This window comes from Sus scrofa, chromosome 1, assembly GCF_054392235.1.
Source record: "Sus scrofa isolate SSC_HxYL_T2T_F1_AM1 chromosome 1, Sscrofa_HxYL_maternal_Yorkshire_Landrace_v2.0, whole genome shotgun sequence".
In the NCBI taxonomy this organism is placed as follows: domain Eukaryota; kingdom Metazoa; phylum Chordata; class Mammalia; order Artiodactyla; family Suidae; genus Sus; species Sus scrofa.
The window spans coordinates 140,812,573-140,834,088 of NC_139383.1; the positions used below are offsets into that span (position 1 = coordinate 140,812,573).

A 21,516-nucleotide genomic window follows, 5' to 3' on the forward strand; every position below is an offset into this window, starting at 1 on the left:
TACCGTGAGGGAATTCTCTGAGAAAAGAAGAAAAACAGATTTCTCCCTTTATGGTGCGAATGACTCTCTTAGCAGAGCTAATTTCTTGAGAGTAGAATTGAGATGACCCCCACCCCCTGCCAAAAAAAGTATTTTTTCCTGGATTTTAGAAGGTATTTTTGTTCTCTTTGATTTACTTTACTACCTTTAAAAAAATAAGCCTCTATTAGCTTTCTGGGCCATAAATGTATAGCTGAACTCTGTGTGTGTTTGTGTGTGTTGATTTTTATGCATCTCCACAACATCCTGGCACAAATCCCCCCCACAACACTGATACTCATATCACTTTAACAAGTTAAACAAGGTCACATAACAATGCATGGGCTAACTCTTTCCACTTAAAAATTCAAATGGTATCATTATGTGTTTGAGCTAACAGACATTATGACATAGCAAGCTTCCCCCCGCCCCCCGATATTTAAACCGGGGACATCCTCTGACTAGCTCTTAATTCTCTATAGCACTCCGTAATAGGCAGAGGAAGGAAAGGGTTCATAGATCAAAGAAACATGAGGTGAGGACATTTTTTTGATTTTCTAGCTTACTCTTTACAAAAGGACTACTGGATTGCACAGCTCCAGAGTTTTCCACAGTGCCTCTCAGAGCAGCAACCTCATCACTATTTACCCTTTAAGATACAAAACTTGAAGTCAGTATTTTTCAAAGCATTTTCATGGTCTTGCTGCACCAAATCACACAGGGTATTTGTTAAAACGCAGATTCCTGGGCTGGACCCCAGGCCTCCTAAACCAGAGATTGTGGACTAAAACCAACATTTTAAATTACTATGAATGACAAAATCTGAGAACCCATTTTTAGTGGATTTGTATCATAGCTTTTAAATACTGAAAAATGAAATAAACACATACTAAAAGAAATAAACATACTAAACACATACTAAAAGAAATAAACACATACTAAACCTAAAGTGCATTTTACTTGGAACAAAAATAGGATTACCTGGAGTTTCCGAAGTGGCACAGTGGAAACGAATGCAACTAAGAATCATGAGGTTTCGGTTTGATCCCTGGCTTTGCTCAGTAGGTTAAGGATATCTGGTGAGCCGTGATGTAGGTTGAAGACACGGCTCTGATCCTGCGTGGCTGTGGCTGTGGCTGTGGCTGTGGCTGGCACATATGCCGCGGGTGTGGCCCTAAAAAGCAAAAAAAAAAAAAAAAAAAAAAAAAAAAAAAAGACTACCGGTTCTAGAACTTGCTTTTTGTTCTTTTAGCCCTGATTTTCTTCCCCAGTCATGCTTCTTGATTACATGGGTGGCACTGTGGCCAAACAGGACTGGGAGGCATGGGAGGGAGTGTAGTCTTGTGTAAAAGGGGCATATAAAATAAAACATGGACTTTTAAAAAAAAGTTGGCAGATTTTTTAGGAATATAAATGTTTGAAAACTTCAATCTTTCAGTTTCCAATGGCTATTTGATATTAGATATTTATAATATAAACTAATTTAATCTATTTTTTATTTTATTTTTGGCTACACCCATGGCATGTAGAGGTTCCCAGGCCAGGGATCAAACCCAAGCCACAACAGTGACAACACCAAAGCCTTAACCATTAGGCCACCAGGGAACTCCTATACTAACATATTTTTAAAAGTCCACTGCTTTTTTTGAGATCGAATTTTCAATTTTCCTATTTGAATGGCTATTTAAAGATGTACCCAAGCACAGTTCAAACAAACATGATATTTCAGTTCAGTGGTTTCTTGAATCAGACCTAAAATCCAAGGAAAGTGAGTTTTTGAAGGGGGTGGGGGGGGGGAAATGCAGTTTTGTTTTCATCAGAAGACAATCAGCACCATCTAGTGGATATAAATAACCTCTTGTTCTGAATTCAGCCTCCTGAGTCCAAGAAAGAACAAACAGGCTGTGGAACTGGGGTGGAATCCCAGTACAATTTTTAGTTCCTGAATGAACTCGTAAAAATTACTTCACCCCTCTGTGCTCTGCTTCTCAACTATAAATCTGGATAGTAATAGGGCTGCTTCTTGGGATGTTATGAAGTGACATGGAATGATACATCTTAGGCATGTCCTAAACACTCAGTAGATGTTATTTTTTTTAATAACTCTAAGCCACAGACTCATTGGAGGTGGGAACTGCCCAGTGGCACACAGTTTTAACTGCCTTTTAAAACACTATTTAATCTAGTTTGTAGAATCCTGGATATGAGACTTAATGAGGTTCCTCTCCTAGTAGGCTGTAACAACTTTTGGCTGAAGCTTATGGTGAGAAAAGGGATTTGCGGCAACAAGGCTGGAGTGGTAGTTGGAGCCCAGATGGAATAAAATGTGGGCTTTCTCATTCATTCAAATTTGACTCCACTCAGAAGGAGAATGTGAGGAACAGAAAGAGATTGAAAACAAAAACAAAAACCAACTCTGAAACCAACACTGCCATATGTCACCAACCTGGAGTGATATCAGGGAAATTTTAGCTTAAAATATCTTGACTCTAGATGAACACTATTATTTCGAAAGGCACAATACTTTCTGGAATATTTTTGGGTTTTTTGGACACAGCATTTCAGAAAACACAGCAGAGAAATATATAGTGCTTTATGACATATGACATATGAACTGTTTCAAGGGTGTAATTTCAATAGCTGTACATAGAAGTATTTCAGGTAATTGAACACAATTTATTGTGTACTAATATACAACAAATACAATTTATTAAATTTTGCCCTCAAGGCACATACAGCCTCTTAGTAGTTTGCAAAACAGAAGCTGCAGAAGGCAAGTAAACCAAGTAAAAATGACAGAAAACAATTCAAGATAAGGTGAGGTTTTATGCAAAATGTGATCAATGGGGATTAGTTTGTAAATAGTAAAGAGAAACTAAGTTTCTATTGAACCTGAACTTTCTTTTCACTTGCCTTATATGTATCTGATGTTGTATAAGCAACAGTTTTAAAAAATGAAAACACCAGTTAATCATGGGCACTGTTTATGGCCCTGGTTTTTCTTGGTTGTTTTTTCCTCCTCGCATCTCCAAGAAAATCTGAAATGTGTTGTTTTCTTTTTTTTTCTTTTCTTTTTTTCTTTTTTTTTAGGGCCGCACCTGCAGCATATGGAGGTTCCCAGGCTAGGGGTCTAATCAGAGCTACAGTTGCCAGCCTATGCCACAGCCACAGCAACTCGAGATCTGAGCCATGCCTGTGACCTACATCACAGCTCACGGCAAGGCCAGATCCTTAACCCACTGAGCGAGGCCAGGGATCAAACCTGCAACCTTGTGGTTCTTAGTGGGATTCGTTTCCACTGCACCACAACGGTAACACCATGTGTTGTTTTCCTAAGGTACACCATTTGTTGCCAAAAATTAAAATGGAAAGAATGGCCTTTATTTGTAGAATATTAGAGTTGTTTGGGTATTTGGAGATCATCTAGTCTCTAGCCACTCAAAGAGTGGTCTGTAGAACAGAAGCACTGTCATCTCCTGGGAGCCTGCTGGAGTCTTGGGTTCCACTTCACACAGAATTAGCATTTTTAACAAGATCTTCAGGTGATTTTATCTGCACATTAAAGTTTGAGAAGTGTTTCAGGTTCATTTGATCTTAGATCTAGGTCTGGGATCAGTATTGTTTGAAATCTTCCTCAGATTTCAAATCTTCCTGGGATCAGTATTGTTTGAAATCTTAAATGCTATTGCATCAGGTGATTCTGATGCAATAGCATTTAAGAACAGCAAAACTAGATAAACCTCATTTTTAAAATGAGAAAATTATTACCCACCAAAATTTATGGATTTAACCAAGGACAGCCAGCTATTGAGCATCAAAATCTAAACAGTGGCATCTCTCCTCTTTACAAAATATAAAGCAGGAGTTCCCTTGTGGCTCAGTGGGTTAAGGGTTTGGCATTTTCACTGCTGCGGCTCGGGTTGCTGCTGTGACGTGGGTTTGATCCCTGGCTTGGGAATTTCCACATGCCATAGATGCAGCCAAAAAATAAAATAAAATAAAGCAGATTCAAGGGAACAGGGTAGGGAGAGCAGAGATGGGAATTCTTATTTAATACAGGGTGGTCAGGAAAGATGCACCCGAGTAACCAGACACTTGAGAGAAGAGAGGAAATAAGCTGCATGGAATGCTGGGGAACTGTGTTCCAGACAGTGTGTGTATGTGTGTGTGTGTGTTATTATTCACATTGGAGGAAAAACAACAAGGAGTAGAGTTTCTCAATTCCCAACAGGTATTAATCTTTGGGATGCAGAAACTGCCAGGAGTTCTCCAGATCTTAAATTGCTCTTAAAATACTTCCAATCTTTTTCATATTCTTTATTCTTGATCATGCTATCTGAAGCATTTGTTTGAAAAATAAGAACTATTAAATTTAGAAATGTTTATAAGAACAGCAGCAAATATTTACGAGGTCTTCATAATTTATATGTGTAAATTTATAAATATAAATATAATTTATATAAATATAAAGATATAAAGTTTATAAGAACTTTAGCAAATATTTAAATATTAGAGAACACAGAAGACATTATTTGGTACCATTTGAATAATGTAACATACAAATCTCTAAGCAAGGCTAACAGCACTTCACAGAATTATGTGTTGGAAATTACCAATTTAAAGACTTATTTTGAATAACATTCTTGGAATGTTACTCATAGAATTTGTGCAAAGTATGCAATGAGTATCAACATTAATATTTATTTTACTTCTAAGAATGACTCACTATTCGCAGCAGACTGGGCCAGGAATACATACTTAAAACAAGGCACCAGCTCCAAGCAAGATTATTAACTGGTCAGATAGTGATCACCTCTCTCGTAGGTGCTCCTGCCCTGGTTCCAGGAAAGTTGATCTCAATTTCTGATTCAGAGACTCAGCATTTCCTGCTTGCTTTCAACTTGACATCAGTGGATTTCTTCAGTTACATCTCTATGTTGATTGCTAAGGTTTAACTCTCATGGGAGAATTAGAATAGTTTCTTCAATTTTCCTGATTTTTTGATAGATTCTTTTTTAATTTGGAAAAATATATAAATTTCCTGAGAAATTCTGGGAAGAAATTCCTGCATAGAAACACTAACAAGGAGGACAATGAGGCTGGAGCAAAACTTGCCAGGGAGAGGGTAGTAGAACTGGAGGTCCAGGAAAAAACTGAGGCCTTCATCATTTAGGAGGTGTGGGCAGTGTAAGCAAGGATTCTGCATGAAATGGGGAGCCATGGAGAGTCCTGAACAGGGGACTGACATGGTTTGATTTAGGTTTTGAAAGCAGCAGGGGCAAGGAAGGCAACAGGAAATCTAGGCAAGAGATGATGGCAGTGTGGACTTTAATGGAAGCTCTGAAGGTGGTGAGCGGTGTTTATCTTCTGGATATGTTTGTTTGCTTGTCTTTTTCCGGCTACACCCAGCAGCATATGGAAGTTCCCAGGATAGGGGTCAAATTGGAGCTGTAGCTGCCAGCTTACACCACAGCCAAAACAACACCAGATCTGAGCTGCATCTGCAACCTACCCCACAGCTCACAGCAAAGCTTGATCCTTAACCCACTGAGCAAGGCTAGGGATCGAACCTGTGTCCTCATGGATGCTACTCAGATTTGCTTCCACTGAGCCCCGAAGGGAACTCCTGGGTATGTTTTAAATGTAGAGCTGATAGGATTTATAATACATTGATTGTAAAGTGTGAGAGGAAGAGGAATTAAGGATGATTTCAAAATTCAAATTAAGGAATTTTTGGTTCTGAGACTGGCAGTTACCATTTACTGAGATGGATAAGAAGGTGGTAAAGGGGGGACTGTGGAGAAGCTTTTTCACTCTTTAGTTTGAGGTGCTTCTTATACCGAAGTGGAGATGTCAGGTCGTCAGATTAAAGAGCTTGAATTTCAGAGTTGGAGACAGAAATGCAGCGTTTAGTAGTGTATGGGTAATATTTACAGCCAGGCTTTCACGCCTACCTTTGCCCTAAACTGTAGCCGTGGTTCTTTGAGCAACTCACTTAACCTCTGTTCATTTGTTCTACTGAAAAACACTTAAAGAATACACATCTTACCTACCTAAAGCAATGAGGCTAAAGGGTCCGCATACGTGAAAATGCATTGTGAACTGTAAAATGCTGTTCAAACTGGAAGCAGCAGACACTTGATGCTGCTGGGGATGAAGAAAATCGGTTCGGGGACCCAGGGAAACAGTCTTCATGCCCTGAAAATAATAGAAACTACGAAAGAAAGTGCAAATAACAGTTATTACCCTTTTGGACTGTAGCCCAATTGTGCAAAAGTATTATTTTTTGTTTACATGGCATTCGACATTTACCAAAAATTCCACATATCATTATGTTTCTGCGCTACACAACAAGGTTGTGAGGAAGCAATTTTATCACTCCGTTTTACGGAGGAAGAAACAGCTCAGAGAGGATTAGTGGACCTCCAGGCCCTCTTGTTAACAGCGAGGGACAGAGCCGTGCAAGAATCCAGACATCCACGTTCCAAATTTACTCTAAATATGAACAGACCATTCCACACGCCCACCGTCCGCCGGGAAGACGGAGGAGATAGCAGGATTGCCCAGGTCTCAGGGCTCCATCAGTGTCCCTTGCCACCCATGGCCCCCCCACGACTCGTTTCGGAATGGTTCGGCCCTTTTCCCCTATCGCGAGACTGGCAGCGTCGTTGCCAGGGCAACAGCGTTCCTTGGGGCAGGAGGGTGTAGGACCCGCAGCTCCTTCCATTTTTAGAGAAGCTACCGTGCGGTGGCGGGAAAGATTCCTCTTCTCTGGGGGACAGTGGGTGATGCTGAGGGTGTCAATGCTCTGACGACTGGACACCAGCCCCCAAGTTTCCACCTGGAAGGTGAGTAACCGCACAAGTTAGGAGCCAAGCTCCATCGCCGCACGACAAGCCAATGAGAGGGTGGGGCGGAGTTGTGTCAGGCTGCTGGGCCCGGAGACTGGCTGTTGAGGAGAGGTGGCAGGGCCAATGAGGGGGCGGGCTCAGCAGGGGGCGGGTTCGGTCGCCCGGGCGGAGTCTTTAGTGGCCGACAGCTGGAGATGACCGGGTTAGGAGGGGGCAGCAGGTCCGACACTTGAGAGGCTTCTGTCTTCTTGAAGGCTGCGTGTCGCCAGGATTTCCTGGACCCGGTGGCAAACTTTCCTGACTTTAGGACTTGGTATCAAGAACTCTCACTGTCCTTCGAATCGCTAAGATCTAGAACTTACATTAAACCTTAATTACCGTTTAAAATACACCATAAATGGCAAAGGGTGCAAATGGGCATTTAACAGAAACAACAACAACAACATTTGACTAGAGACTCAGCTTCTCTCGTGATTAAAGAAATTAAATCTGACACACAGATACCTTTTGCGATTTATCAGATTGACAAAGATGAAAGGCTTTGACAAAACCAGATTGGCCCCGAGTGGGGAAACGGGCATTTTCATGTCAGCATACCCTGTTGGTAGTAATGCAATTGGGTACAACCTTCTTTGGAGGACGGTTTGGCAGACTCCCAGAATTTGAAACGTGTTCTTTTGAGTTGCAGTTCTATCTCCTGAAACACAACTAAGCAGAGATTTGTACCAGGTTAACTTAAAATTGAGGTATTTTTTACACACAGTAAAATTTACCCATTTAATATTGCAGTTCTGTGAGTTTTGACAAACCATCACCGGTCAGATCAAGATACAAAACAGTTTCATCATTTCCGGTGAAATCCTCTGGTACTGAATTTGTAGTTAAGCCCTCCCTATCCCCAGCCCTGGTAACAGTCATCAATTTTTCCATCCCTATAGTTTTGTCTATTCCAGAATGTCATTTAATTGGAAGCAAATAGGGTGCAGCCTTTTGAATCTGTCTTCTTTCAACTTAGCCTTATGCAGTTGAGATTTGTCCATGTTTTGTATCAGTAGTTAATTCCCTTATGTTGCTGATTGGTGTTCTATTGTCTAGATATACCGCACTTGCTTATCCATTCTCTACTTGAGGAACATGTGTATTTTTCCTAGTTTTTGTCAATTATTAATGAAGCTGCTGTAAACATTTATGTAAAGGTTTTTGTGTGAATGTTAAATTTCTTGGGTAAATATCCAGGAGTGAGGTTGTGGAGTCATATGGTAACCGTATGTTTAATTTTGTAAGAAAGTACCGAGCAGTTTTGCCACACAGCTGTCCAATTTTGCATTCTCATTGGCAATATATGAAAGTTCCAGTTGCTCTGACTTTGTCAGCACTAGGTATTGTTAGTTTTTTTTTTTTTTATAATTTTCACCATTTGAATGTTAGCAGTATCTCATTGTGGGGTAAAAAAAATTTTTTTTAAATATAGTTGATTTACAATGTTCTGTCAGTTTCTGCTGTATAGCTAAATGACCTAGTCATACATATATATATATATACACATTCCTTTTCTCATATTATTTCTTAAAGACAGGAGTGCCAACGAGGGGCCCAGATAGCAGTTCTTTTTTGCCATTGGCCTTGCCCAGTTAACCTATATCAGTCCTTGTCCAATAGGGGTCTTAGAGGTGGATATGCCCAATAAGTTTTAAGGTTTCTTTGTTCCTCTCTTCCCGAGACTAGGAGTCGCTGGGTGTTGCCATTCTCTCCTTCTTTTTTTATTAGTTGAGAAGTGGGTTTGAGATTAACATCCATTTGGATGTAAAACAGATATACTCCCTGTAGTAAACAAGGCCAGTGGGGGTGTTATTCCCAGGAACCCTTAAGTTACAGGTGTTAATTAATGACCATATCAAAGAACATATCGAAGCCAATGTTCCTACACTACCTAGCTGAATTAATTTCAGCCTCAGTACCACACTGTCTTAATTACTGTAGCTTTGTAATGTCTGAAGTCTGGGAGAGTTATGCCTCCTGCTTGCTTTTTGTTCCTCAGGATTGCTTTGGCAATTCTGGGTCTTTTATGGTTCCATATAAATTTTTGGACTGTTTGTTCTAGTTCTGTGAAAAATGTCATGGGTAATTTGATAGGGATTGCATTGCATCTGTACATTGCTTTGGGTAGTATGGCCATTTTTACAATATAAATTCTTCCAATCCAGGGGCATGGGATATCTTTCCATCTCTTTGAATCCTCTTTAAGTTCCTTGATTAGCGTTTTATAGTTCTCAACATATAAGTCTTTCACCTCCTTGGTCAGATTTATTCTTAGGTATTTACTTTTTTTTGGGTGCGATTTTAAAAGGTATTTTTTATGTTCCTTTTCTAATATTTCATTATTAGTATGCAGAAATGGCCATTGATTTCTAAATGTTCATCTTGTATCCTTCTACTTTGCTGAATTTGTTGATCAGTTTGAGCAGTTTTTGTGCAGACTCTGTAGGGTTTTCTCTATATAGTATCATGTCATCTCATAGAGTGACAGTTATACCTCTTTTCTTCCAATTTGGATACCTTTTATTTCTTCTGTTTGTCTGATTGCTGTGGCTAGGGCTTCCAGTACTATGTTGAATAAAAGTGGTGAGAGTGGGCATCCTTGTCTTGTTCCAGATTTTAGTGGGAAGGCTTTCAGCTCTTCACCATTGAGTATTAGTATTACATTTGCTGTGGGTTTGTCATAAATGGGTTTAATTATGTTAAGATATGTTCCCTCCATACCCACTTTGGTAAGAGTTTTTATCATGAATCGACGTTGGATTTTGTGAAATACTTTTTCTGCATCTACTTGAGGTGATCATATGGTTTTTTTACTTTTCTTTTGTTGATGTGTATGGCATTGATTGATTTGCATATGTTGAACCGTCCTTGTGAACTTGGGATGAATCCCACTTGGTCGTGGTGTATGATCTTTTTTATGTGTTGTTGGATTTCGTTGGCTAAAATTTCGTTGAGAATTTTTGTGTCTATATTCATCAAAGAAAATATTTTCTCTTTTGATAGTGTCTTTGTCTGGTTTTGGTATTAGGGTGATGGTGGCTTTACAGAATGTCTTTAGGAGTGTTTAAGACATTTGGAAAAGTTTAAGAAGGATGGGTATAAGTTCTTCTTTGTATGTTTGGATGGCTTCACTTGTGAAGCCATCTAGTCCTGGACTTTTGTTTGTAGGGAGTGTTTTTATTATGTATTCAATTTCATTTCTCATGATTGTTCTGTTCAAATGACCTGTTTCTTCTTGATTCAGTTTTGGTGGGCTGTATGTCTCTAGAAATCTGTCCATTTCTTCCAGGTTGTCAAATTTGTTGGCACATAATTATTTATAGTATTTATTTATTTATTTATTTTTCTGCAGAATCCATTGAGATTTCTCCTTTTTCATTTATTTTATTTGGGTTCTCTCTATCTTATTCTTGGTGAGTCTGACCAGAAGTTTGTCAATTTTGTTTACCCTTTCAAAGAATGAGCTCTTGGTTTTATTAATTTCTTTCTATTGTTTTTTATTTTATTTATTTTATTTTTTTATTTTTTTTTTGGTCTTTTTGCTATTTCTTGGGCTGCTCCTGCGGCATATGGAGGTTCCCAGGCTAGGGGTCGAATCGGAGCTGTAGCCACCAGCCTACAACAGAGCCACAGCAATGCTGGATCCGAGCCGCGTCTGCAACCTACACCATAGCTCACGGCAACGCTGGATCGTTAACCCACTGAGCAAGGGCAGGGACCGAACCCGCAACCTCATGGTTCCTAGTCGGATTCGTTAACCACTGTGCCACGACGGGAACTCCTTTTTTTTTTTTATTTTTTTATTTTTTTTAATTTTTTTTCTATTGTTTTTTTTTTTTTTTTTTTTTTTTTTTTTTTTTTTAGGGCTGCGTCTGCGACATGTGGAAGTTCCCAGGCTAGGGGTTCAATTGGAGCTATGGCTGTGGGCCTACCCCATAGCAACGTGGGATCCGGGCCACATCTGCGACCTACACCACAGCTCACAGCAATGCTGGATTCTTTTTTTTTTTTTGTCTTTTTGCTATTTCTTTGGGCTGCTCCCATGGCATATGGAGGTTCCCAGGCTAGGGGTCGAATCGGAGCTGTAGCCACTGGCCTACACCAGAGCCACAGCAACGCTGGATCCGAGCCGTGTCTGCAGCCTACACCACAGCTCACGGCAACGCCAGATCGTTAACCCGCTGAGCAAGGGCAGGGACCGAACCCGCAACCTCATGGTTCCTAGTTGGATTCGTTAACCACTGCGCCACGACGGGAACTCCTGTATTGTTTTTTAAATCTCTATTTTATTGATTTCCCCTCTGATCTTTATGGTTTCCTTCCTTCTGCTGACTTTAGGTTTGGCTTGTTTTTCTTTTTCTAATTCTTTCAGGTGGTAGGTTAAGATTTTGATTTGAGATTTTTCTTCTTTTTTGAGGAAGGTCTGTATCACTATGGACTTCCCTCTTAGAACTATTTTGTGGCATCCCATAGATTTTGAATGTGTTTTCATTGTCATTTATCTTGAGGTATTTTTTAATTTCCACACCTTTAAAATTACTCAATGAATTTTATTACATTTATAGTTGTACAACAGCCATCACAACCCAATTTTATAGCATTTCCATCCCAAAGCCCAGGCCGCCTCCTAGCCTGTCTCATTTGAAAACCGTAAGTTTTTCAAAGTCTGTGAGTCAGTATCTGTCCTGCAAAGAAGTTCATTGTGTCCTTTTTTCAGATTCCACATATAAGTGATAGCGTATGATGTTGGTGTCTCACTGTCTGGCTAACTTCACTTAGCATAATAATTTCTAGGTCCATCCATGTGGCTGCAAATGCCATTATTGCTTTCCTTTTAGTGGCTGAGTAATATTCCACTGTGTATATGTACCACATCTTCTTTATCCACTTCTCTGTCAATGGACATTTAGGTTGTTTCCGTGTCATGGCTATTGTATATAGTGCTGCAATGAACATGGGAGTACATGTTTCTTTTTGAGTCATGGTTTTCTCTGGATAGATGCACAGGAGTGAGATTGCTAGATTAAATGATAGTGCTATTTTTAGTTTTCTGGGGAATCTCCATCCTGTTTTCCACAGTGGTTGCACCATTTTACATTCCCACCAACAGTGTAATAGGGTTCCCTTTTCGCCACACCCTCTCCAGTATTGTCTGTAGACTTTTTGATGATGGCCATTCTGGCTATGGTACAAAGTGGTACCTCATTGTGTTTTGATCTGCGTTTCTCTAATAATGAGTGATGTTGAACATCTTTTCATGTGTTTTTTGGCCATCTGTATGTCTTCTTTGGAGAACTGTCTGTTTAGCTCTTATGCCCATTTTTGGATGGGATTGTTTGTTTTTTTGGTATGGAGCTGTAGAAGGTGTTTATAAATTTTGGAGATGAATCCCTTGTCAGTTGATTCACTTGCAAGGATTTTCTCCCATTCTGTGGGTTGTCTTTTCGTTTTGTTTAGGGTTTCCTTTGCTGTGCAGAAACTTTGAAGTTTAATTAGGTCCCATTTGTTTATTTTTGTTTTTATTGTCATTACTCTAAGAGGTGGTTCTGAGAAGATGTTTCTGTCATTTATGTCAGAGGGGGTTTGGCCTATGTTTTCCTCTAAGGGTTTTATAGTCTCTGGTCTTATGTGCAGGTCTTTAATCCATTTTGAGTTTATTTTTGTGTATGGTGTCAGGGAGTGTTCTAATTTCATTCTTTTATATGTGGCTGTCCAGTTTTCCCAGGACCACTTATTGAAGGGGCTGTCTTTTCTCCATTGTATATTCTTGCCTCCTTTGTCATAGATTAGTTGACTATAGGTATGTGGGTTTAATTCTGGGCTTTCTATCCTGTTCCACTTGTCTATATTTCTGTCTTTGTGCCAGTACCATACCATCTTGATGACTGTTGCTTTGTAATATAGTCTGAAGTCTGGGTGTCTGATTCCTCCAGCTCCATTTTTCTTTCTCAGGATTGCTTTGGCTCTTCTGGATCTTTTGTGCTTTCAAACAAACTTTAAAATATTTTGTTCTAATTTTGTGAAAAAGGTCCTTGGTAATTTGATAGGGATTGCATTGAATCTGTAGATTTCCTTGGGTACTATAGTCATTTTGATAATATTGACTCTTGCAATCCAAGAGCATGGTGTGTCTTTCCACCTATTTGTGTCATCTTTGATTTCTTTCATCAGTGTCTTATAGTTTTCAGAATACAGGTCTTTTGTCTCTTTAGGTGGGTTTACTCCTGGGTATTTTATTCTTTTTGATGTGATGGTAAGTGGGCTCATTTCCCTAGTTTCTCTTTTTGATCTTTTATTGTTAGTATGTAGAAATGCAATCGATTTCTGTATATTAATCTTGTATCCTGTGACTTTGCCAAATTCATGGATGAGCTCTAACAGTTTTCTGGTAGAGTCTTTAGGATTCTCTAGGTATAATATCATGTCATCTGCAAATAGGGATAGTTTTTCTTCTTCCTTTCCAATTTGGATTCCTTTTATTTCTTTTTCTTCTCTGATTGTCATGGCTAGGACTTCCAAAACTCTGTTGAAGAGTAGTGGCGAGAGTGGAAATCCTTGTCTTGTTCCTGATCTCAGCAGGAATTCTTTCAGCTTTTCCCTATTGAGAATTATGTTAGCTCTGGATGTGTCATCTATGGCCTTTATTATGTTGAGGTAGGTTCCCTCTATGCCCACTTTCTGAAGGGTTTTTATCAGAAATGGGTGTTGGATTTTGTCAAAGGCTTTTTCTGCGTCTGTTGAGAGGAACATATGTTTTTTATTCTTCAGTTTGTTAATGTGGTATATCACACTGATGGATTTGTGGATATTGAAGAACCCTTGCATCCCTGGGATGAATCCCACTTGATCATGATGTACAGTCCTTTTAATATATTGTTGGAAGTGGTTTGCTAGTATTTTGCTGAGGATTTTTGCATCTATGTTCATCAGTGAGATTGGCCTGTAGTTTTCTTTTTTTTGTGGTATCTTTGTCTGGTTTTGCTCTCAGGGTGATGGTGGCTCCACAGAATGAGTTTGGGAGTTTCCCTTCCTCTGCAATTTTTTGGAATAGTTTCATAAGGATAGGTGTTAGCTCTTCTCTAAAAGTTTGGTAGAATTCACCTGTGAAGCCATCTGGTCCTGGACTTTGGTTTGTTGGAAGTTTTTAAATCACAGTTTCAATTTCAGTACTTGTGATTGGTTGGTTCATCTTTTCTATTTCATCTTGGTTTAGTCTTGGAAGATTGTGCTTTTCTAAGAATTTGTCCCTTTCTTCTAGGTTTTCCATTTTATTGGCATGTAGTTGCATGTAGGAGTCTCTTATGATCCTTTGTATTTCTGTGATGTCCATTGTTACTTCTCCTTTTTCATTTCTAATTTTATTGATTTGAGTCCTCTCTCTTTTTTTCTTGGTAAGTCTGGCTGAGGGTTTATCAGTTTTGTTGATCTTTTCAAAGAACCAGCTTTTTGTTTCATTGATCTTTTCTATGATCTCCTTCATTTCTATTTCATTGATTTCTGCTCTGATCTTTGTGATTTCTTTCCTTCTACTAACTTTAGGTCTTGTCTGTTCTTCTCTCTCGAGCTGCTTTAGATGTAAAGTTAGGTTGAGATTTGAGCTTTTTCTTGTTTCCTGAGGTGGGCTTGTATTGCTGTAAACTTTCCTCTTAGAATGGCTTTTGCTGCATCCCATAGGTTTTGGAGAGTCGTATTTTTGTTGTCATTTGCTTCTAGGTATTTTTAAATTTCCTCTTTGACTTCTTCAGGGATCCATTGGTTGTTTAGTAGCATGTTGTTGAGTCTCCACGTGTTTGTGTTTTTTTGCAGTTTTTTTCTTGTTGTTGCTTTCCAGTTGTATAGTGTTGTGGTTGGAAAAGATGCTTGATATGATTTCAGTTTTCTTAAAGTTACCAAGGTTGGATTTGTAGCCCAGGATGTGGTCAGTCGTAGAGAATGTTCCCTGTGCACTTGAGAAGGATGTGTATTGTGTTGCTTTTGGATGGAATGTCCTAGAAATATCTATTAAGTACAACTGGTGTAATGCTTCATTCAGGACCTGTGTTTCCTTATTGATGTTCTGTCCGGATGATCTGTCCGTTGCTGCAAGTGGGTTGTTAAAGACCCCACTATGATTGTGTTATTGTCGATTTGTCCTGTTAAGGTTGTTAGCAGTTGCCTTATATATTGTGGTGGACCTATGTTGGGTGCGTAGATATTTAAAATTGTTATATCTTCTTCTTGGATTGATCCTTTGATCATTATGTAATGACCTTCCTTGTCCCTTAAGATATTCTTCATTTTAAAGTCTATATTGTCTGTTATGAGTATTGCTACTCCAGCTTTCTTTTGATTCCCGTTTGCATGGAATATTTTCTTCCATCCTCTCACTTTCAATTTGTATGTGTCCCTAGAAGTGAAGTGGGTCTCTTGAAGACAGCATATATATGGATCTTGTTTGTATCCATTTCAGCCAGTCTTTGTCTTTTGGTTGGGGCGTTTAGTCCATTAACATTTAAGGTAATTATTGATATGTATGTTCTCATTGCCATTTTATTAGTTGTTTTGGATTTGTTTGCGTTGCTCTTTTTTCTTCTCTTGTTCTCTCCTCTCCTGGTTTGATGAGTACCTTTAGTGTTGTATTTACATTGATTTTTCTTATTTGTTTGTGTATAAATTGTAGATTTTTGGTTTGCAGTTATTCTTAAGTTTTGATATAAGAGTCTATATGTGTATATATACACGAGATTGTTTTCAGTTGTTGGTCTCTTAATTGCAAGTGCATCTCCAGTGTCCTGCATTTGTACCCACCTCTTCTCATGATTTCTAATTTTGGTGACATAATTGTGCATGAATGATTTCATATCTTTACTGTATATATACATTTACTGGTGAGCCTTGTCATTTGTGGTATTTTTGTTTCCTGTTGCTATCTTTTCTTTTCTGCCTAGAGAAGTTTTTTGACATTTATTATAAAGCTGGTTTAGTGTTGCTGAATTCTCTTAGCTTTTGCTTATTTGTGATGCTTTTGATTTCTCCTTCAAATCTGAATGAGAGCCTTGCTTTGTAAAGTAATCTTGGTTGGAGGTTTTTTCTTTTCATCATGTTAAGTACATCGTGCCACTCCCTTCTGGCCTACAGAGTTTCTGCTGAAAAATCTACTGATAACCTTATTGGGTTTCCCTTGTATGTTACTTGTTTCTTTTCCCTAGATGCTTTCAGTATTTTCTCTTTGTCTTTAATTTTGGTCAGTTTGATTAATATGTGTCTCGGTGTATTCCTTCTTGGGTTTATTTTATATGGTACTCATTGTGCTTCCTGGATTTGAGTGAGTGATTCCTTTCCCATGCTAGGGACGTTTTTGGCTATTATCTCTTCAAATATTTTTTCTGTCCCCTTCTCTCTCTCTTCTCCTTCTGGCACCCCTATAATACGGATGTTGGTGTGTTTAACGTTGTCCCAGTATTTTCTGAAACTCTCTTCATTTCTTTTCAATCTTTTTTCTCTTTTCTGTTCCACATCCATAATTTCCACTAATCTGTCCTCCACCTCGCTTATTTGTTCTTCTGCCTCCTGTATTCTGCCGTTGGTTGCTTCTAATGAATTTTTTATTTCAGTTACTGTATTTTACTTAAGTTTTAAGTCTTGTATTTCTTTTCTCAATGTTTGCTGTAAATTATCAATCTTTGCCTCCAGTTTCTTTTCAATATCTTGCATCATCTTCAGCATCAACTGTCTAAAATCTTTTTCCTGGATACTGTGAGTGTCCTAATCACTCAGTTATTTTTCTGCAGTTTTTTCTTGTTCCCTTATCTGTGTTATAGTTTTGTGCCTTTTCATTTTATAGGATTTTGGTGTGGTCTCCTTTTTGCAGGCAATGGAGTTGGAGCCTCCCTTGCTTCTGATGTCCGCTTCCCTTGTAGCTGAAGTTGGTAAGGGAGTTTGATATAGGCTTCTTGGTGGGAGGTGCTAGTGCCTGCCCACTGGTATGTGGGGCTGATTCCTATCCCTCTGGTGTGTAGGGCTTTGTCTCTGGGTGAGATTAGAGGTGGCTGTGTGCCTGGGGAGTTGTTAGGTAGACTGTTTACTAATGGGCGGGGCTGTGATCCCACCTGGATTGTTGTTTAGCATGGGGCTTCTCAGTGCTGATGGGTGGGGCCAGATTTTCCCAAAATGGCCACCTCTAGAGGAACACACGCTGATAAATATTCCCGAGAGCTTTGCCTGCAGTGTCCTTCCCCTACAATGAGCCACAGTCACCCTCTGTTTTCCCAGGACATCCTCCAAGAACTGCAGTTAGGAGTGACCCAGATTCCTATGGAGTCTCTGCTTTGCCCTGGGACCCTGGGCACATGAAAGCCTGTGTGTACCTTTCAAGAATGGGCTCTCTGTTTCCCCCAGTCCCATGGAGTTCCTATGCACAAGCCCCACTGGCCTTAAATGCCAGATGCTCCAGGTGCTCTTTCTCCCAATGCCAGATCCCTAGGCATGGGGACCTCATGTAAATCTCAGAACTCTCACTCCTGTAGGTGAGTCTCTGTGAAACAGTTACTTTTCAGTCTGTGGGCTGCCCACCCAGCAGATATGGGGTTGCTTATTTGTGTAATCACCCTTCCTAACATCCTTATGTGGCCTCCTCTTTGTCTTCCAGAGTAGGGTATCTCTTTGAAAGTTTCCAGTCCATTTGGTTGAAGGTTGTTCAGCATTTGCTTGTAATTTTGCTGTTTTTATGAGAGAAGGTGAGCTCTAGTCCTTCTATTCCACCATCTTACTCCTGTCCCTAATTTCCCTTTTGATTTCTTCATTGACACATTGGTTTTTAGTAGCATGTTGTTTAATCTCCATAATTTATGTTCTTGATGTCCTGCTGAGTAAGTCATTGTTATGTAAATTATCCTTATGTTTCCTTCTATTCCCTTGGATGTTTCATATTTTACATTTGTTTATTATTCAAATTTTTTACTTTTATTAATGTCATATGGTAAAATGTGTCAACTATACTGTAACATTTACCATGGAAAAAAAAGAAGCAATCTCTAGTCATGTCTATTATATAACTATTTTTGGCTTTATCAATTTTTGAACATTATCTTTGATTTCTTATCATGACAGATTAGATTTTTGTATAATACCCTTCTGTTTACATACTCCTTCCCACATGCACTCAATATAATTTAGGCACATTGTGTTAAGTCAATATTCAGTGCTTGTATAATTATAAGTATTATCATTTGATTGTTTGCTTTCTTGTACTATGATTTATTTTTCTTGTGGAATTTCTATGTGGCTGTTAAGATTTCTTCTCAGACACTCGAATACATCTATACATTACTAATTCATTGCCCTTTACCCATTCTTTTTTCTACATGGTCAAATTCAGAAGATTGTTGGTTACATACTTATTCATTTTGGGAACTATATTTCGTATAGTTTATTATTTCCAGGAGAAAATACACTAGAACAGACTTAATTATACAGCAGATCAAAAATTCCTGGAGCCTTTTAGCTGACACATGCCATTGGTGGTTTCCTGGCATCTCCCTTTACTGACATGTATTGTACTGGCTGTGCACACACTTCCATCTCACTGCTCCCTCTGTAAGCTGCAATAAGTCTCCCTTGACAGGTTGCTTAGGGCATTACAAGACATTTGGCCTTTCAGGGACTTATGCTTTTTGATTGTGATGTGAAGGGCCAGGGTGATCCGTCATTCCACAATAATAATGTCAGTGCCTTCCTGAGTGAGCCCCAGAATCCTTTTTCCAGAGTTTGAATAATGTTGAGATCAATGCCTTTTTCGTTTGCTGAGACAGAAAGAGTTGACCTGCTGGTCCTTTAAGCCTCAGCTTTGGCACACTGAATGGTTGGAGGCTAAATCATATTATCCCTCTTTGTGCCTTGGAGGAGCAGCGGGTTGTTCATGTTTGGGCTTCCTCCTGTGTCCAAAACCTCCTTGGACTCTGCCTCTGCTGTTCAAAAAGAGAAAGAAAGATGCGTCATTTTGTTGGGTAGGAAAAGAACATTGTCACACTTGCTGGGCCAAAGACAGTTGTCTTTCTTCTGTTGTGAGATAAATGGTTTAATTCGTAATTGATAGGAATTTAGGAAAAAGTTTGTTGGAAGAAATCCATTCATGTCTAAAGCTAAGTATTGAGAAGGCAAATTCTGAAAGCCTCTCTGTTTCTTCCATGTTACTCAGCCTGCATGTTATGTCCAACATTACTGAACATGTCTGGAACAGTACTGATCAAGGGTGACAGTTTGGAAGGATCAATATGCCAGCAATGCCTGTTTCCCCACTAGTCTGAACCACCCTGCCTAGTATTTCCTGCTTCAGGAAACAGTCCTGGGAATACAGCAGCCAGACTGGTGCGAGGCTGTAGACAGCATCACGTAAAAAACAGTTAAAGAGATTGGCAGTGTGTATCTAAATGATGAAAGTCTGTCCTCTAGTAAGGAGAGTAGGCTCAGTTTTCTGTTGTTTCAGGGTAGAAGTAGAATCATACATTTTAGAAGGGGGTGGATTGATAGAGGAAGGGCAATCATCTGGAGATAAGTGCTCCATGAAAATGTGGTCCCAAGGAGGAGAGGAAGAATCAGAGCCAAGAGGGAAGCCCAGGGTGACTACTGAGCTAGAAAAAAGAAGGCAAAACCTGAGGAAAGTAGAGGCCTTAGCAGACTATTACAGTGAAGCATGAGTTTTGACTCAGGGGTGTGGTGTTCCACAAGTGTCATCTGAGGTCAAGAACACAATAAATGTTATTCTTGGAGGCATAGGAGTGACATTGAAGTGACATTCATTTCTGATTTTTTTTTTAAGCTACTTTCAGAATCTGACATCGTGGGCAGCATGTTTTTTTCACCTATAGTGATGTAAGATGTAATGATCCATGGACACAGATGTCTTTTGAAGAAATTAGGGTACTGTGGCTTTGGGAGATACATAATCCTTATAACAAAGGCTCTGAGTTAACTGCATGTTAACAACCAATGAAACATTTAAACATACAAGTCATAACTTGCTTAACATTTTGTTTGCTTCAGGAGATCAATGGATATCATAAGGGGAAACTTAGATAGAATTTCAAAACCAGCCTCAAATTCAAGAACACGTCCTGGGAGCAGAGGTTCAAATGCTTCTTTGGAAGTGCTTTCACCAGAACCAGCGTCCTTCAAGGTACTTGGCTGTTTAGAAATAATTTAAAAGACTCCTCCCAACCTTTAGCAATTGATAAACCAAGGCTGTTGTTAACATCCCATTTCAAGGTTCCCCTTTAGGGCATGTGTTCTGGGAGCACTCACAGATTTCATGGATTTTATTTTAGATGATTTAATATGAAAATACTGTTTCCTTCTTTACCTTCTCTTTTTTGGAGGGAGTATGGTTTATTTGTTCACACTTATATTTTAATGCTTATTTGTTATTTTTCTTTTTTCTTTTGTAAGACAGCTTTATATTCCAATATTTTCTGTGGCACCATTGACTCTTACTATGAAAAAGACTGAGTAATTTTAAAAGTAGAGTTTAGGTAGGAGTTCCCATTGTGGCTCAGTGGAAACAAATCTGACTAGTATTAATGAGGACACAGATTCGATCCCTGGCCTCGCTCAGTGGGTTAAGGATCTGGTGTTGCTGTGAACTGTGGTGTAGGTCACATACGTGGCTTGGATCTGGTGTTGCTGTGGCTGTGGCGTAGGCCAGTGGCTACAGCTCCAATTCAGCCTCTAGCCTGGGAACCTCCATGTGCTGTGGGTGGGGCCCTAAAAAGACAAAAGAAAAAAAAATAGAGTTTAGTAAAGACCACACAGTGTATGTTTAGTAGGTACATTAATTACCTGGCTGTGACTCTCTTTCTTTTCCTTAATAGTCTTTTTTTCTTTTCTTAAAATATCTAAACTTGATGATTTTTAAAGAATCATTTTTTCCCCCTCTGTGATATGGTACAAATTTTTAAAAAAATAAATTTTATTAGAGTGTAGTTGACTTAGAATAAGTTGTGTTAATTTCAGGTGTACAGCAAAGTAAATCAGTTACACACACACACACACACACACACACACACACACACACACACACACACACGTCCGTCCTTTTCAGATTCTTTTCCCATATAGGGTATTATACTTATTGAGTAGATTACTCTGTGCTATTCAGTAGGTCCTTGTTACCTATGTATTTTATATATAGTAGTATTTGTATGTCAATCCCAACCCCCTAATTTATCCCTCCTGCCCCACATTTCTCCTTTGGTAACCAGGAATTTGGTTATTTGTTTTAAGGTTATAGGAAACAAAAATTTTGAAACTTAACGGTGAAAAAAATCTTTGCAAGTGTATGACTCCTTAGTCACTTATTTTTTTGACTTATGCACCAGACTCTGCTTTGTGAAACTCTGAGTTTTTGTCTATCATGATTTAATGCTGGAAATAGAAAGCATTCCAGGCTTTCTAGCAGAAAGGAATTGAATAAAAGAAATTCAGTTCCTCAAAAGCAGTGGAAAGCCAGACGGAAAGGAAATTGTGGAAGAGGAATTCACTTGGATTTTTGGTTCCCAGGTCACACCACCATGGCTGAAACTTAGAGATCAGAAAGCTGCTGTTGCTGCCGCTTCTGACAGTGCTACACATCCCT

General features: G+C 39.1%; 1 protein-coding gene across 11 annotated transcripts in view; it reads left to right on the forward strand.

Moving 5' to 3' along the window:
• Positions 1 to 6,691: 6,691 nt before the first annotated feature.
• Positions 6,692 to 21,516, forward strand: part of FSIP1 (fibrous sheath interacting protein 1) — a 208,863-nt gene continuing 194,038 nt past the window's right edge. For 4 of the 11 annotated variants that reach the window (XM_084973972.1, XM_021097949.2, XM_021097959.2 and 1 more), the window contains exons 1-2: positions 6,692 to 6,866; positions 19,929 to 20,061. Coding sequence is in view for 6 of the 11 variants with exons in the window: in XM_021097949.2 (XP_020953608.1) it covers positions 19,936 to 20,061 (126 nt within the window). In the remaining 5 variants the exon portion in view is untranslated. Of the gene's footprint in view, positions 6,867 to 16,731; positions 16,817 to 17,535; positions 17,624 to 19,928; positions 20,062 to 21,516 lie in introns of those variants that run through there. The other 7 variants (XM_084973973.1, XM_084973974.1, XM_005659760.4 and 4 more) reach the window with 3 other exon arrangements.